This window comes from Amblyomma americanum, chromosome 3 (genome assembly GCF_052857255.1).
Source record: "Amblyomma americanum isolate KBUSLIRL-KWMA chromosome 3, ASM5285725v1, whole genome shotgun sequence".
Taxonomy (NCBI): Eukaryota; Metazoa; Arthropoda; class Arachnida; order Ixodida; family Ixodidae; genus Amblyomma; species Amblyomma americanum.
In genome coordinates, this window is record NC_135499.1 from 200,587,263 (window position 1) to 200,606,166 (window position 18,904).

Consider the following 18,904-nt stretch of genomic DNA (forward strand, 5'->3'; position numbering starts at 1 on the left):
TTGTTCTGTGTCACGTATACGAAGCGCTCTCAACTGAAAACACCCTTCTGAAACAATGGAGGCAGCGATGAAATACAGGAACTCGCGCCATATCCGATCCTCGGTTATCAGCACCCCCTTGACCTGTGGCTATCTCGGAGGCATTGGCGAATAACTCCCGCGCTAGAGAGAAACACCACAGCCATGCCGGGAAGAAAAAAAAAGATTAAGGAGATGGTCTATAGACCATCTTTCTGAACAGTCATTCATGACACCTATTTACAACCGTTCGTAGTTCACACAGTGAATTCTGGGGAGAAAAATTGGACGATAGAGGAAATTATCCCCGCGAAATATTTCTGTTTGACTGTCGCTGAAAAATTTGTTGGAAATATATGATGTTGGAATTAGGAGATGTTGGAGTGACATTGCGCGCGGCCAACAGAGATATGACAAACGGTAGCGGAGCAAGGGGTCAACATTCCAGAAGGTCCACTATTGAAATGCACTTTGCTCAAAGCTCCCTGCGGTGTACCCAGACTGAAAACAATTAATTCACTTAAAAGCCACAAACCCTAAAGACATGACATTAATGTTCTAATAATCAGATTTCCTTGCATGCAGTTTAAACGCTGCAGAGAAGGCTACGAAATGTAGAGCCTTCAACTAATATATAGGACGATAACTCTCACTTAAGAGGCTCTTAACAAGTCAGACAGTGTTTGAGGCGCCAAAGCTAAACCGATGCCACGGCATTTGTATGCTAAGAGTAAAAAAGGAATAATAATAATAATAATAATAATAATAATAATAATAATAATAATAATAATAATAATAATTGTTTTTTTAGGGAAAGGAAATGGCGCAGTATCTGTCTCATATATCGTTGGACACCTGAACCGCGCCGTAAGGAAAGAGATAAAGGAGGGAGTGAAAGAAGAAAGGAAGAGAGAGGTGCCGTAGTGGAGGGCTCCGGAATAATTTCGACCACCTGGGGATCTTTAACGTGCACTGACATCGCACAAAAAAGAAGAGACAAGGAAGAGACAAAAGCTGCCACTGCGTGCTTAAGAATGGTATTTGATGAGTTCGTTTTTGTAGCTGCCTGGTTCTGGAGCTCCAGCCTCGTTTGTGGGAGGTACTGGGTTCGAATCTGGTTACCGCCTTGAACCCACCGTTTACTCCAAAGGCCATAAAAGTGCTCGGAACTAATTCTAGGATTCTTAATCCGTGAACTGAGGCTTGGTGAACTTGGCAATCGGTGTTCCGAACAGCAGAGACCGAGCACCGGGATTCGAACTCACAACCTCTCGCATAAAAGTGGGGCGCTCTGGCACCAGGCCACAGCTGAGGATCTTCTAGCGAAACCTGAGACAGGTCAGCGTGCGAGAAGTAGCGAGATATTTGACCAGCAGGCAGCATTTTCCTAGGAGGGGCGATAAAAATGCAGATACGCCGGAGTCAGCTCAAGTGCTTTCCAAGATAAGCGAGCGGGTCACAGCTCGGGACCTTGCGCCAGAGACCGTCTGTTAAGCCAGTTGTACGCGCCGCTAGCTTGGCGCGCGTCGCACAGTCAGCGATGCGACCAGTAAAATAAAAACGAGTCCCAGTTATGCCGCTAACAGCGTCCAAAAGGCGCGGGTACGCGGCTGCGAGTCACGTTGCGCGGCCGGCGCCGCGCCATGCGCGCGATGCGACGGGACGCGCGCGCGCTCGCTTTCCCGCAAAGGAGAGACTCGACGTCGCCTCGGCTGCTGACGGTGGCGGCTGCTCACCTTCTGAATCCTCATGGAGCCTTCCGTGGCTGCGGGCGTAATCCGAATCGGTTCCCAGTCGTGTCGTGCCCCGCTAAGGGACCACCCAACGCGACGACACACCGCTCGAAGACGGCGACGTTTCTTGCGCACGTTGTACGGATCCCCCGGCGAAACTTCCCTGCAGACGACGATCGCCGAGGCTCGGCAGCGCCGCCGACATCGCTGTCTTTTTTTCTGCGGTTTTTGTTTCGGTTCTTACATGGCTTTTCCGGCGCCGAGAGGAGAGGAGAGCGCAGGCCGCGGCGGCGCTGCTGCAGCAAAGAGAAAACCAGGCGCCGCTCTGCCGGACGTGACGTCCCGTACAGGCTTCCCCCAATCACAGCGGCGAGAGCCGTGTTTTCGGTTTTGTTTCGCGCTAGCAGACGACGGAGCGCGCGGCGCGCGTGCTCGCAGAGCGTCGCGGGGCCAAAGGTGACGGCGCGGCACTCGAGGAGGAAGAAGCGCGCGTGCTTTCCCCGTTATTGCGCAACCGGCGACGTCGAACGCGTCGCTGGCGTAAGAGGCCGGACACGTTACTTGTCCAGCCCGATTGGGCCGATCGCGAAGACTCCCTCGATACGCAAACACCGCCCACGCGCCAGCATTCCAAAGTCGCTGTCGCCCGCCGGCGCTGCGCTCGCCAGCGACGCAACTGCGCCAAAAACGGCGCGAAGGGGGCCACCGCTAAATCCGAGGAAGCCCGGAAATGCCGCCGTCCGATTGTTGCGCGAGGAAATAGGCGGTGTGGAGTCAGATCGAGTCGTTAATGACGGCGGTCGTAGCGGTTTGGGACGGTTTTTCTCCAGCGCGCCTGGCCGCCTCCCTTTCGAAGAGAGAGCCGCCTTTAGTGCCTGTACATACAATCTCCACAATTAGGGTGTATTATATCAGCACTGGGATCACGCGACGCGCTGCTCTCCCTTGGAGGAAGTGAGGCTGGCCAGTTTATTCATTAATCACGTTCGTATCCTTGGCGTTGGTGACTCTGTTGTGAAAGCCGAGCAGGACAAGACGCCGGGCTTGCGTGTCCGCGATGGTTGCCGGCGACGCGGTCGCCAAGACTTACACGCCCGGGGGTCCTGTTTCTTTTCTCTTCCATTTATATCGCGCCGGGAGCTTTTCTTGTTGTGACTTTTTGCCTCTGCGGCCAACAGAACGGAGGCAGCAGACGCCAGCTGCATGCAAACGGTCCTCTTAGGCGAATCTCGATTCATAAGAAGCGGTAGCGTTCGTGCCATTTGAATTTTTAACTAGTCTCTGATTCAGCCAGATAATGAAAAATGTAGCTCCGCACGGCTCGACACCTCCATTGCCAAGACTACGCAATGCCACGACGGCCCGGCGGCCTTCTCACTTGAGTCTCGTAACCTTGCTTTTGCGGAGGGGTGCTCAATAACTGCAGTTTGCTGGATTGTAGCTTTTCTTTTATTGATTGATTGAACTGAAGGCTGTCATATTCGATTGAAAGTGTGACACCTTCTCTCTGCCTGCCGCATTTAAGTTTGATAGGTGAATTTTCTCACTAAATAAAAAAATTCTACAGCCCAGAAGACAAAACTTACTGAACTTAGTGGAAGACAGAACTTATTGGACGAAATGCAATTTCGCTAGCCACATCCTCAAAAACTGGAGGGGATACTTAAGCTCCGCCCTAAGGGCGGAGCACGATAGCGTAATGGGTTAATGCCCATACATGCGGAATAGGTCATTCTCGACTTGACATTCATAGAGCCTTGGGAGTCATCATACCCCTCCAGGCGCAGTGGTGCAGCTGTTAAGCGATACGTCGCTGCCCTGTGATGGCAGGTGCTGCACCTGGTGGCGCTTGTGCAAACCAAGTTGCTCTTCCCAAGCGACCAGTCTTTGATCAACCGCCACCTGCCACTAGGGTACGTTTGCTCACAAACCGGTGGGCAGGTTGTGATAACGTCGGAAGGTCATGTGACCTAGGTGTCCCACCTGGTTGTTTCTCCGGGTATTTTTCGCGCACAGCTCCGACGTTGTCAGATTTTCAGCACAACGGGAGGTTTAACGCTTTCGCGTTAAAATCCATGCTTGTCGGACTCCACTGAACGTGCTCATGTGTTTAGTGTTGTATGTATGCCTCGCAAGCAGCGTCTAATTGGTCGTGCAGAGTTCTAAGATACGATTTACGAGCTCTCCCCGATACTGCCGAGCTTGTGCACTGCGTCTGCCTAATGCGTAACGCTGCATGCCTTGCAAGCTATTTGTTTGAGCAAGGTGTCTCTTAGGCATTTGTATAAGGTGTGCGACTAACTTTCCCCGCGCCACTGGACTAATGTGCCGGCTGCAGCCAGCCGTAACCACGCGTGCATAGAGTCTTCAGCACACATAACTTATCTAATGCACATCCCAACTTCATTCAATATTCAGATTATACCTTGTGATTGGCGCATGATGGCCTTAGCTGCTTATGTGCCATTAAACACAACACAACCTACACAACACAACACAACTCAAAATATTCAGGACGCACGCGCTATCCCCGACCGAACATGACTTAAATCCCGTGTCCGACTCTCTTTCTTCGCGAACGCAGTCGAAACGTTAGCTATTTTCGCCGCAATACTGAGCTGTTCGGTCCATAAATCCACCGCTGCGCATATAGCCATCGCTAGACACTGCCGCCACCCATCATGCCCCGCTATGCTCTGTTCTCAACATTTATTTTATTTATTTCCAGTGCGTCGATTAACTGGCGTGATTAACGGAACACCAGGAAGATTTCGATTCTTCGTGCAGAAAAAAAAAGATTACAAAGCGCAAAATAGACGCGAAATGACAAGCGATGAAGAGATTGGCATATCCAAAAGGAAATGATGACTGCACTTATTGCGCAAATAAATTTTTTTTGAATGGTTACGCAAACTGGCGACTTCTCGAAATCAAAGAAGCCTTAGCTCTCTCGCGAATGTATCTTGAAAACAGCACTTGCATGATAGAGAGAAAAAAAAAACTGCGCTTCTACCTAGAAATTGAGATGAAAAGGACGACACAGCGAAATAAATATCATGCTTTTTCGAACCCGCCTCGTAGACCCTTTCCCGTATGCTTGTATTCGGGGTTATTTCCGACGTCGAATATCGAATTATTACTGAAGCCAAGCACAACACAGCACCATGTCACGGGCACAAGACATAGTCTGCACAGACCAACACGGACAGAGCCCCGCGTAACGGCAAGTGAGCCGCCGTCCGCAACTCCAACAAAGATGGCGAATCCTCATCCGTTAGTGTTGCAGCGCATTTCTCCTTTCTCGAAACGACGAGGCCTTCTAGTTCGCAATCGGGCTCTGAAACCGAGAGGCGAGACGAGCGCCACCGCAAGTGTCAGGTTCTTCAATCAAGGTTGCATAACACGCGGAAATCACTTATAGGCGCCAAGGGTCCCAAGAAAGCAAGGATAGACAGAGCCGAGAAGAAAAGACGTGGAAGGAACGATGAAGGCAGCAAGCGACTCCCACGGGAGGACGCCCCGGCTGAAGTGCAGATCGCGGGGCTCCCTGCTGCCCGGCTCCGCGCATCCAGTTGGCCGAACGGCTTTGCGCGGTTTTCCTGCTCGAAGACGACAACTGGCGAGGGGTCGGAGGAGAGGAGGATTCAAAGGAAAACGAAAAGCGCGCCAAGGGCGTAGAAATTGCGGAACATAAAAGAGGAGGAACGTGCGAGAAGAAGGAAAGGGCGGAGGAGGAGGGAAGAAGAGGATGAGGCAGAAGAAAAGAAAGGCTGCCCGGGCGCGTTGCGCAAGAGTGCGGAGGCTACACGGGTATGGGAACGCGCGGGCGCTATCTGCCAACACAGCGCCGAGCGAGCCGTCCAACCGTAAAGCAATTGGATTTTGCAACGTGGGGAAAAGGCGTCACCCGATTCACTGCGCCCTGCAGTTGCCACCTGCACTTGAAGCGCGTCGTAAAGAAACCGCAGACAGCACGGCCGACGGATAGAATGAAAAACACTCCAAATAAACTAACAAAGACAAAAAAAGGAGGCAGAGGGAAGAGACGAGCGAGAGAGTAGGAAGAGGAGGCTGAAAGACAGTCGGCAGATTGCCCCGCCAGCCGAAGAAACGTCGCCCGGGCCTGACGAGCTGCGAGGACACCCATGCGTTTCGCGCCACGCGTGCCCCCGTGTCGCCCCGACAACGGTCGTGAGCGGCGTCGAAGCGACTTTTCGTGTACCGCCGATTTCACCCTTCCCCCAACATCGCGCCGGCATCGCCCTCCACTGTTCTCCTGTTCGGCTGTAATCGCCCGTGTTCCATTTCAATCGGAGCAGAACGGTTGCGATCAGCCAACCGCAGGAATCAATGGGGGGGGGGGGGGGGGGGGGGGGGGGTGCAGCCCGTCGAAAACACACGGGTGGCGTCCAGATAAGGAGGACAAGTTGTGCTCGCGCGGGGGGTGTCGAAAAGAGAGCGACCTGCAGTACCGGCGCGCGTCGCAAGCCACTCTTCCCTTATCCCGCGCTTCCGCTCCAGCTTACCGCGTTTTATCTCGCTCTGTTTGCATTCCTTTCACATCCCGACCACCCTCGCTGGTTTCCGCGCGCTCACCTTGTCCCTTGCGCGGAAGGCGGAACGCGGCCCGTAGCGCGTCGTAATAGAAGACACGAGACCAATCCCGCGGATACGGGGATAAACTGATAACGCAGCTGTACTGGTTACTGCCGGTTTCAGGCCCCGCTTCAAACAACTCCTTTTATTTTAATGCGATAACACCAGAGGTCCCGTCCACGAGAAAAAGCCAGCGTCCGTCAGCCCGTGTCACGAAAAAGCAGGTGGCCTACTTGGCCCCTCCCGGGGCAGGTGGCAACCTGCCCACCATGACAGGTGGCAGCGAAATTAATTCACATAAATTAAATTGAACTGCCAAGTGCACATTGTGGCACTGCGCATCATTCATACTCATTGGTCGAGAGACAGGCGACTCCCGGAGGACGGTGACAAAATGAGCCTCACGGCATCTCGGGAAAAGGAACTTAGCTCTCACAAGCCCCACCTGCCGAGGCAGTGGTGCATCGCCTAACAGCTGCACCACTGCGCCAGTAGCAAAATGAGGATTTCCCGCGATGTACTAATCTGTAAATGTAACGGGCATCAGTACGTTACCGTCGCGGGTGGTGTTGTTACAAATCTGTGAAAGTGAAGGAGTACTTGCGAAATGGCGACCTCTAATGCTATGGCATCATACACGTAAGTGTAGGTTAAGCATTTTTTTTTCATAAGTTCTCAAGTCCTTCTTTTAATTGTATTAGTATTCCATTTCAGTTTTGAAACCGCATAATGGTCGAAGCGAAGCGAACATTTCACGGCCAAAGGGGCCTGGGACGCAACGCCTTGACACGGCAATATCGAAGAAGGAAAAGACGCGCCAGTGGAGAAATTACTCCTGCCGCGGTTGCTGTGCCACTTATAGGCACTGCGTAGGCAGAAGATATTCATTGAATGGCCCGGGGAATGTCCCTTCGCTATACTTGTCGCAAGGACGCAAGAAAAGCAATAACTGCCAGCAGTAGTTGGCGGCACTGGCTACAAACACGAGTGAACAAGCACGTCAGTAAAACATCCCAGCCAGTTATATAGTAATAGCTCAAGGCGTTTCTCCGAAAAGACACTGCACGCCTAATCAATGCTCAGCAGGATGCGTTCTTTGGGCAAGTTTGTTCATGGCAGTAGAAAGAATGGTTGCGCGCATGGGACATTCACAGAAAAGAAGATAGTCTTCTTTCTTGTGAATATCCCATATGCGCAACCCTTTCTCCTATAATCAACGTTCGCAAGCGCCAACGCCTAAGCTCTCACCGGGGTACGACTTCGCGCGGGCACGAAAAAGCCACGCTCGAATGCACGGCCTATAAAGTCTCGCAGATGCTGTCATAGTCTCACACATGCCTGCCAGCCAGCAGGTATAACGTGCTCGGAATGCCCAGTTCAATTTGCCGAAGTTGCGAACCGTGTCAAGCCTCCCGCCATACAAAGCGTAACGGACAGAGCGGCTTTGCAACGCTGCTCGCCGAGGCCGCCCAAGAACGCCGCGAGATCGACGGCCCAATGCATCACCTATCGGGCTCGCGCACGTTTCACGTGCAACACCGTTCACTCTCATTTGCATATAGCTCGCGTTCCACCGTGGCACGACGGAATTCCTGACGCCGTCGCGAGGGGACCGCCGGAAAGCAAAGTCAATGGCACGCGTGTGCTGCACGCGCAATGGCCCGAAAGCGCGTTAACAAACCCCGATTACAAACTGTAGTCCGTACAGATGGCGACTACAAAGCGCCGCTAGAGCGAGTTTAAACAGCGGTTCAACTCAGTCCGCAGCCACCAGGAAGTTCTACGCCATGCACGTAGCAGACAGCCTTCCGGCCATGGCTTCACGGGTCGATGGTTCGAGTGTCTGGAGGTTGCATACGGGAAGCTTTCGTGTGTGCGACCACAGAAAACTGATCATGCATTTCAAAAAATGAGGCCTTAATTCCTTTCGAGGTCAAGTATTGGAAGCTGATGGTGCCCGTGACATAAAGGCAGACAGGAAGCAAGCAAGGTAATTCGCAACTCCTAGCTCCTACTCAGAGGGCGAAGCTGCCCGAATTCAAAGACTTAAGATAACCGATAATGAAAATAAACTTTATAATATACGACCAAAATCTGAACCTAGGAGGACTGGGAGACCTCACTGCGGTCAGCGGACCAGGTCAGGAAGAAGATCGCCGTCAGCCGGGCCGCATACGTCATGGACCAACACAAGAACGTATAGACCGTGAGTGGGGTCGTGCGGAGACCCGAAGGGCCTGCGTACTTCGAATTCTCTTGAAAAATAAATTTTTGTTCTACAACTACTATTACACGCTAACCAGATTTACGCCGCTTTCGGAATCATTTGGGTTCAGGTTCTAAGATTCTCAGCACTTTAAATAAATTCAGTTTAAATATATCTATCCTCCATGATGTGCTGCGTGATGAAGGTTATTACTGTGATTTACACGACCTTTCTCCTGTGCATACAGCAGTTGGTGAACAGATTTAAGACTCATTAGAAGCAAAAAAAATGCTCCCATCGCTTACCGAAAGAGAACTATACTCTTTCATGGAAATGACTTGGGGACCACACATCATCATAGCCAGATTTTCATACCAAGAAATTTTGCACAAGCGAATTTTTTTAACGGGAATTCGTTTATGAATGAACTTTTTTTCCCGTTTCGCAAGGTTGCATCATAATAGTCAATATATCCGAAGATTCCTACACGGGACGCTTGCACTTTTCTGCTATTCATTGCCAAAAATGCACACCACTGGTTTTCCACGGCAGTCCCTTCCCTTACGGCGCGGTTCAGGTGTCCAACGATATATGAGACAGATACTGCGCCATTTCCTTTCCCCCAAAAACCAATTATTATCACGGCAGTCTTCGCTACTCAGTGCGAGGGCAGGGCAAACATTAAAAGCAAGATTTTGCTACGCATCGGAAGGCTAGACCATTCCCATCAGTGTGTTCATAACTGCATCTTACAATCTTCAACAGTTGCCTCGCAACTAAAAGTGATGTGCAAGAAAGCTGAACTTTCCTCCTTTACCCTTCCCTTACGGCGCGGTTCAGGTGTCCGACGATATACGGGACAGATACTGCGCCATTTCCTTCCCCAAAAACGCCAATTATTATTAATATTATTATTATTATTATTATTATTATTATTATTATTATTATTATTATTATTATTATTATTATTATTATTATTATTATTATTATTATTATTACGCTGATGACACAGTACTGAGCTCCTCTCGTACGACGTACACACAAGCGGCTTTAAACCCACATATGATCTCTCGTCGAATTCTAAATGGTGCCACAATAACCGGATTTAATTAATCGCATAATTTATACTTACGCATATAGCATACTTCTGTCGATATTCTGTTTCCCCACTCATTCACGGGTTAAAATCGGCACCATGCTCCTACAGAACATGTGACCAACTACAGTATCTGCGCAGCGCTTTCCTTTTATTTGTGTGTTTTGCATTGTGGTTCGTCTTCAGATAGTCAGTAAACATACGTACTACGTAGTGGCTTCAATAAACTGCGCGAGTGAGGTTGAAGCGCATTGCCTACTGCATATTAGCAAAACAGATTCTTCGTGCTTTAACGCACTCTTTAGTGAAATATGACCTTTGTCCTTTCAGCTCTTGTCTGCTGCGTAGGGCAAAAAAAAAATCGATTTTAATAGCATATCCTTTATTTATTTACTATGTATACGGAGAATGGCAATGACAAGAATGCAGGCATATTTGCTGCATATACCGATTTTCACTGCGCTGACTGAAATTGCTCATTTGAAATTTATGCGTTCCTAACAGCTACCTGTTCGTTGCGGAACCGTGGAGGCTTTTGCCCACGGTAACGTTGTGGTTCCTCAGGCGCACTACACATAGTAACCGCTTGGGAACATATGCGCCTGGCGTTGCCATATTAACAGTTACTTTTTTCACAGCTGCAGATAAGCTAAAGGTTTGTATTCTACATTTTTTATAAAACGAAACTACAAAGTGGTGGCTTTCTTTCTGATAATAATAATAATAATAATAATAATAATAATAATAATAATAATAATAATAATAATAATAATAATAATAATAATAATAATTGGTTTTGGAGAAAGGAAATGGCGCAGTATCTGTCTCATATATCGTTGGACACGTGAACCGCGCCGTAAGGGAAGGGATAAAGGAGGGAGTGAAAGAAGACAGGAAGAAAGAGGTGCCGTAGTGGAGGGCTCCGGAATAATTTCGACCACCTGGGGATCTTTAACGTGCACTGACGTCGAACAGCACACGGGCGCCTTTGCGTTTTGCCTCCATAAAAACGCAGCCGCCGCGGTCGGGTTCGAACCCGGGAACTCCGGATCAGTAGTCGAGCGCCCTAACCACTGAGCCACCGCGGCGGGGCCTGACTGAAATTGCTCTTTTGAAATTTATGCTTTGAATTTTATGCGTTCCTAACCGCTACCTATCGTTCCGGGACCGTGGAGGCTTTTGCCCACGGTAACGTTGTGGTTCCTCAGGCACACTACACATAGTAACCGCTTGGGAACATATGCGCCTGACGTTGCCATATTAACAGTTACCTTTTACACAGCTGCAGAGAAGCTAAAAGTTTGTATTCGACATTTTTTTATAAAACGAAACTACAAAGTGGTGACTTTCTTTCTGATTGGTTGCAAATATGTGAAAACATCAGTTTGAAGTTTGAAGTTTATTTTCATTTCAGTAAGAAATGAGGGACCCGAGACAAAAAGTGAACGTTAATTCACTTGACGGCGCTCGGGCCCCATTACATGGCAAAACAGCGAGGTGTCGGTAATAACATTTGGTGCACTTACAGTTTAGGCAATACATCACAGTACATTTACAGACATTGTAGCTCTTACTGTGCATAGTTCAGTCTTTTTTGTCGTTAAAGGTAAAGGCACAGTATGAATGATAAACATGATCAGCGAATAACAGCAATTGTACATAGCAACAAACCCACAAAAATCCAAAAGACACAGGAGGAACACACTGCAGGAAAACAGAAAAATTACATTGGCGAGAGAAAGAATGAATGGATTGTTTTCTTATTAACATTTTCAATATCAATATTAACTTTATTTTGGCGAAGATAGAAGCATTTGCTGGCCAAAAATCGTTCGTAGGAAAGGTACTCTCCAGTTATGAGCAGAACGCGAACGATATGTTCATGTAAGTGTCGTTAAATTGGCGATCGAAAGCATTGTACTCTCAGAGGTACTTATGTGCTGTTTGTAGCGAACTGCTAAATTATACGAGTAGAGATGGTGTACTGACATTAGTTTAAAACTCTTAAAAGAGTGGCGCGGTATGAGTGTAGTAATCTTTTCCAGCTATATGGCGAATAGCCTTTTTTTGTAATGCACATATTCTGTTTAAATCTGTTTGTGTAGCTGTACCCCATACAAGGAAACAGTAGTTTAGTTGAGACAAGAATAAGGAGTTATAGATATGTAGCTTAATTTTTGGCGGTAGGAAGAAATGGAGTTTTGCTAAAATACCTGTTTTTGATAGGCGTGAAATTATTTCATTTATGTGCCTATCCCAGGACATATTTTTGTTGAAATAAACACCAAGTGTTTTCATTTCATCAACAACTTCAATAGGAGCGTGGCCAAAAATTAGATTTTTATTTGAGGGCATGATACGCATCGGAGACTGCCTTGTGGAAAAAAGCACGGCTTTTGTTTTGGTTACATTTACCTCCAGTGAATTATATTTGCTCCAAGCGCTTAAATTATCCAATGATTGATTTATGTTATTTACAAGCTGACTGCGATCATTGTTTCGAAATAAAAGTGTTGCGTCATCAGCGTGTATTTTATACTCTGACTTAGTACTAATGTTTATAATGTCATTGACATAAAAATTAAACAATAGGGGCCCTAAGATGCTTCCTTGAGGCACGCCTGTAGTAACACGCTTAGAAGAAGAAAAATTTTCACCTACTACAACTCTTTGTGTGCGATGCTCCAGGTACGAACGTATTAAGTCTAGGGGTATACCTCGAATTCCATATGTTCCTAATTTTTTTTTAGTAAAATCTGATGATTTAAGCGGTCCCATACTTTCTTTTAGTTTTCTGATTTTTGGTTAACAATGCTCTCAGTCCCATCTGTCTCTTAAGCCGTTTGCGCAGCTCAGATAAAGAACTCATCATCACCATCATGGCTGTCATCATCAGGCCCACCACAAGCAGCGAGCCAGCCACACACGTGTGTTCCAAAACAGAAGCTCGTCTGCTTCTGTTCTGGTCTTCGCCGAAAAACCCAGACGGCTAAGCGGGCAAAAACAAAAGAGCAGAAGAAAGGTGAAGCGAGAGGGAGGAGGAGGAGGAGGGTACGAGCACTTCCGCGTCCACCGACCGGCTTCCCCACCGGTCTGACGCCCATAAATTGGAAGTCGGCTCCCTCTCCACAGCCAGGGCCGAATCCCGCGCCAGCAAGCAGAGGCAGCTGCGTCCGAAGGCCCGCTCGCGGACGCCAACGTCAACCCGTTTGACCGCAGCGGCATATGGGGGCGGTGGCGTGGCTCCACGATTTATGGCCGCCGACGCCAGTCGCGGACGGGGCCTCCTTTCCAATTGAAAGGAGCAGCCACGTTTATCACCGGGCGCGCAAGCCTCGCGAAAAGTGTGTCCCCGTCTGCTCCCAACCTCACCGCCGTCGCTGCCTGCAGGGTCGCTTCGCGGCAAGGCATCCGAGGTTTGCCGCAGCCGCAGACCACGCGCTCTATGCGTCTGCTCAGGAGGCGTGGAGCTCTGCTGTCGCCGCCGAGTCTGCGTCGCTACGAATGCCCAAGAAATGCGTGCAATCGGTCAGGCTTGTTTGTAAGCACGGTCGGGAACCTGGTTACCCGCGGCAATGGATCAGTGGTTAGTGCGCTCGGCTACTGATCCGGAGTACCCGGGTTCGAACCAGACCGCCGTAGCCGCGTTTCGATGGAGGCGAAACGCAAAAGGCGCCCGTGTGCTGTGCGAAGTCAGTGCACGTTAAAGATCCCCAGGTGGTCGAAATTATTACGGCACCTCACTTTTCCGTTCTTCTCTCAGTCCCTTCTTTATCCCTTCCCTTACTGCGCGGTTCAGGTGTCCGCCGAGATGTGAGACAGATACTGCGCCATTTATTTTCCCCCAAAACCAATTTTCATTTCTAACGCCTCTTTCAGTTGTGCTTCCTTGCAGAGACAGCGAAGCGTCCGCGAGTCGGCGGCGACTTCCATCGCAAAGGAGTGCCGAAAAATCTTTGCCTGCTTCTCCTGTTGTCTAACGTGTGCGCCTACTGGAACCTGATGGATTCCCCAATAACCGTCAAACTTCTGGTGCCATATATTTCATCGTTCTCGAAGGTGTTCAGTTCTCTCCTTGATGAGTACAGCTCGAAAGATTAATTCAAAACAAATCACAATTAAGCCAGATGTGCCACCTTTCAAGCAGGTGACCGCTTAATGCTGGGCACTTTGAGGATGCCGAAAGATGGCGCCACGCTCGATGCTTTCCACTAGGCGCTTGTGCCCTCTGGGAACTAGGTTTCGCCCCAAGATTGAAACGCACAGAAAAGAGGCAACTTCTCTCGCTTCGGCCTGCTTTCCACTCCATTACGTGCCGTGCCTCCAGCGTGAATCGCCCTTGAAAGTGAACGACCAGCGATGGTAGTGCATTTGACGGTGCGTACGTGAAGCGACGCACTGCGGCGCGAACAACTAGGCCAATTGTCATGCGCGTCGGTGCACTGAACGCGCCCGGCAGGTGGCCTTTCCTGCCGAGACTGCTCTGCTGCGCTCTTCTCCGTACTGAATCTCAGTCGCTTTCGGTAGACGAGTCCGCGGTGGCACAACGCCAAGGCACTGGGCGAGATTGCGGTCAGTGCACAGGAAAAAAAAATTCAGAGCCAGCAACTAACCTGACCTATTTCGCGAGAATTCTCGTGCTCTATAGGGAACAGTCACCAAACGACTCGAAGCTATTGAATCCTGCATGCATTTTCAAACGATGGCTACTTTAATTTGAAAAAGAAAAGCGATACCTTTCACTGTCCTCCAGAGGCAACAAATTTGTTTTAAATGAGGTGTCCCAGTTGTATTCTGGAATTTAGGTATTGTACGCCTGTTTTGTTGATTACGCAGTAAAACAGAGCTTGGAAAACCTTCAACACCTGTAACAGAAAACTGGTTACAGACCATGGAACAGAAGGAGGCGGCTACGACGTCGTGGCAGATTGTTGAGCCTCAGAGCACTGCACTGATATTCCAGAAAGGCTGCCACAGATATCCAGAAAGCTCCGTTAATGCGCCCCGGGTACTTCAAAGCGTACAGTTACTCCGCGTGGCTTAGCTCGCTTACGGCGCAGAAGTGAGCATTTCTCTTTCTTTTTACTAAGCCGATATAAGCGCTATGCGATTCAGCATGAGCAAGGACGGCATCTCGCAGAAATTGAAAATTGGATTTTTGTGGAAAGGAAATGGCGCAGTATCAGTCTCGAATATCGGCGCCCACCTGAACAGCGCCGTAGCAGAAGGGGTTAATGCCTTCCCGTTATCCCCCGCATTTATTCAGCACCCGTTTCACATTTGATGTCATTCCAAGAAATAATCAAACTACCGTGCAGCTCCTGTTAAATCATTAAATGGATGCTTGCAGGTATCTCTCTTGTCGTTCAGGAAGCAGCAGCCACCTCTATTTCAGAAAACACATATCCTCAAGATGCCTGTTTCATAAACATTTTTTTTACTCTGTACCCTACTCTCTCGTTATTACCCACTATATCTCGAAGTTGTCTCCTTCTCGTACTAAACACTGCCTTCCGCAAATTTATTTCTCCTCCCCTGCTTTTGGAAACTGGTGCCCCAAGGGTATCTTCATTTCATTCATATAGGCTTGGGGCGGCAAGTCCTTATAGCCGTTGTGCTTCGGCGTGCTTTCATTGCATGCCGCTGCGAGCCGGGTCCAGCACTGCGTCGCATCCAAATGCCTCTGAACGCGAATACGACGCAACTGCGTCTCCACGTTTTCCAGCTAGTTTCCGAAAAACGCAGCTGTGGTCGCCCCAGCTTACCTCTTTGTTTTTCCTTCCCGTCGTGCACGGCCTTCCAGCGCAGCGGCGCAGCGGCCTGTTCGTGCAGCCATCGCCCGTAAGGACACGACTGGCTCGAGTGCCGTAGACGTCGGCCGCCCGCGCGAAAAGAAGCCGCCGAGGAGGGAGCCACGGTCGGGGCTCAGGGCGAGGAGAAAGCTGTTCGCGTTGTACAAGACAGATGTATTTACGAGCAGTTTCCGGAGCTGCGTGGGAGGTGGCGGCAACGCGGGCAATCATCCGCAGGACAGGGCCGCCAATCGGCAGCGGCCCCTATACACGCAGAGTCGGGAGCGGTGCGCGAGTGCGCGCGTCACGGCGTTATAGAGGTCGCGAGAAGTGATGGATGTCCCGCCGCTTGGCGAAGAACAGGCGGTTTCCAAGGCGCGCACACGTACCCCCTCCGCCCTGCACCCTGGACTAAGCCATCAACGCTATCCGAAACGTCGTCGAGGTTCGCTACGCACTTCGCGCGAGGCCCTCTGGCCTCCTCTTTAACGCTATTTCGTGCGAGTGCACCGTATACGAAGGTTGCAGGTGAATGACTGCGAATTATAAAGGCACCAAATGTTGCCGTACATGTGATTAATCTATAAGGGTCGCTGCTGTGTCAAGCAAGAAAACAGTGCGAGCCAGTTGTCGGCTGTAAATTTCTGTAAGTTAACACCCATAGTGAATGGCTGGTACCGTGACTGTCGTCGCTGGCCGGCGCTGCGCCGTCCGCCAATCGAGCTCCGGGTTTAGGCGCAAAAAGTGGATTCGGTGGTCGGTCGGGTTCTGCAGTGGATAGATTGTTGGTGTTAGCCAGCCCACGTACGTATTATACGCGAGCAGCGATACCTTACGGAAACACGAATTGGCAGTATAATTTCAGGGCGCTCGGCTACTGATCCGGAGTTCCCGGGTTCGAACCCGACCGCGGCGGCTGCGCTTTTATGGAGGCAAAACGCTAAGGCGCCCGTGTGCTGTGCGATGTCAGTGCACGTTAAAGATGCTCAGGTGGTCGAAATTATTCCGGAGCCCTCCACTACGGCACCTCTTTCTTCCTTTCTTATTTCACTCCCTCCTTTATCCCTTCCCTTACGGCGCGGTTCAGGTGTCCGCCGGTATGTGACAGATACTGCGCCATTTCCTTTCGCCAAAAAACAATTATTATTATTATTATTATTATTATTATTATTATTATTATTATTATTATTATTATTATTATTATTATTTCAAACTAAGTGCAGGTTCAACCCGTCCGAGCAGTTTGCGAAAACGCATGGGACGCGTTCCCGCACTCACTCATAGGCGAAACGGTGCTGCACATTCACATTTAAGAAACCATGTTACACGTATATAGGCCATATCTGCGAATATGTATACAACACGTTCTCGTATACAACTGTCCAGAATAATCTGACGATCGTTCCATATATCTTACTGATCAGTATATCAGGAACAGAATTTAATTACATAGGCGTAAATTTTGAAAAGGAAACTCCTACTTAAGTTCAGTGTACTAGATGTGACTAATATGGAACGAGGTCAAAAGCGCAAGAAACCGAATCTCAGTCCTGTTAACTTTTCTTTCCTTCGGTTTTCCGGTCTCTCCCTCTCTGGTCTCTGCATGGATTTCCTTGACGCTTGGAATGCTCCGTTTTATTCGTGATAACGACCAATAAAAACACTCTCCTAAATCGATCAGTATGTCACTAACATCGGAATGAAGAGGTCGACGGTGCGATTTCCGATCCAGCTATAGCTACGAGTGACAGGAAAGTGACCGGCTTTTCTTTTCCAGGCTGCGAGAACCGCGAGGGAGTACAAACTTCACCCGCGGACTGCTGACGGACCATTTTTGGGCCGGACTTGGCCAAAGACTGAGGCCCAACGACCGCTTGGCTGAAAGTTGGCTGTCTCCGCCTACAAGCACTTCACAGCTGAATAACGGCTCTCGCTGTCGCGCGCGAAGCGTAGGCTTCTCGGCCTTCTCTCCCAAGTATCACGGCTCCAGCAGGCGCATCGGGAGAGACCACTCGTCGCACGTCGTCTAACCTGCAGTCCAAGCGAAGCAGTGAAAGTTCGACGCCATAATGGACCAAAAGAGAAGCATCTAACCGCGCAGCTGGCGGCGTGGGACGCGCAGCCCGGCGGCAGCAGCAGCGGCAACGCGCGGCGTCGTCGCCAGCGAGACCCATTCTTGGAAAGGGGCGCGTAGTGGCACGCGCAGCGCCGGCAGCCGCTATGTGTCAAGGTGGTCCGTGGGTAGTCCCGCCACGCAGGAATCCGGCGGCGTAGTACGCACTGCACGCTCTCCGCAGCAGCCTCAGGAGGAGGCCGGCCTCCAACGCGTCATGAGAGGCATCCGGCGGTGGCGCCGCCGAGTCGGGCTCCTGCTACCGCAACGGCCGGCCGCCCCTGAGCACTGCGAGTGGGCCGAACGAGCGATGTGTGCTACCTACTGCCCCCCCCCCCCCCCCCCCCCCCTCCGGAGAGACGGCGCTCACGAAAGCGCTCGCGAAAAATGGTGAAGAGTTTCGTGGAAAATTGTAAAACGCCGTGAAACTTCCAGTTACTGGCCCTTTACGACTACCATATTCGTTAACGCAGGCTATCTCGAAAACCGGCATTGGACAGCATGAATGAACAAGTAATCAGGCTTTGGAGAGTTAAAGCTCTATGTAGGTTTAGAAATACAGAAATAAGAGGCTTTGTATGTGGTTACTTCGAGTTCTGAAGCACAAATGGCGCAAAACGTAAAAGTTCGGATGGTGTCGTGGCCAACCATGGAGTGCCACCAAGCAAGCGCAGACGAGAATAATAGGGGTGTCTCGGGGGCAGCACGCCACAATAAAGATCGGCTCATTCCTGAACTCCAGTTTCTCCACGTCAGTCGTTCGGGAACTGCCAATGACGAACAAGAGATTAGAGAATGAGTAGCACACGTGTTTTCTGGATACCTCGTCAGGAAATAACTTGCTAGTTACCTAATCTGCCAGCAAAAAAAAAGGACAACCATGCACACAATGTTCATATCGTTAAAACTGTCCCTGGCTATCCCAGAGCGAAAGATTTGAGCCCTCCCCGCAAGAACACAATTATGATGATGATGATGATGGTCTTGGTCGTCAGGAGTGGAAGTCCGCTCTTGCGACAGACCCAGGACGAGAGAGTCGAAGGAGGGGGCCTGCACGATGCAAGGACACGATTGCCGCTGTCTTTCAGTAGACCCCACACATCCTTGCCTCTCGAGATCGTCCCCCCAAATGCAGGTCAAACCATCGAAGCCATGAGGTCACGAATCTACAGGGAAGGACCTAACCAGTGCTTGAGCCTGCTGCGCCCTATATAAGGGCGGCGGCTACAATGACCACTAGCCACGTTTTTGAGCCTCCCCTAACAATGTGGGACAAAATGATTACCACGAAAACCAGGCCACCTCATCACTCGATCACCGTTGTTTTCCCCGGCGTATCTCGCATCTAAC

The 18,904-nt window shown here is 49.9% G+C and overlaps 1 protein-coding gene across 19 annotated transcripts in view; it reads right to left on the reverse strand.

Moving 5' to 3' along the window:
• The window catches only part of by (focal adhesion protein tensin), a 248,222-nt gene that overhangs the window by 142,476 nt on the left and 86,842 nt on the right, over positions 1 to 18,904 (reverse strand). For 3 of the 19 annotated variants that reach the window (XM_077659644.1, XM_077659635.1, XM_077659642.1), the window contains exon 1: positions 1,755 to 2,004. The exons of 14 other annotated variants lie outside the window; for them this stretch is intronic. In XM_077659644.1, coding sequence (XP_077515770.1) covers positions 1,755 to 1,769 — 15 coding nt within the window. In that variant the 5' untranslated portion in view covers positions 1,770 to 2,004. Of the gene's footprint in view, positions 1 to 1,754; positions 2,067 to 18,904 lie in introns of those variants that run through there. 2 more of the 19 variants (XM_077659631.1, XM_077659651.1) reach the window with 2 other exon arrangements.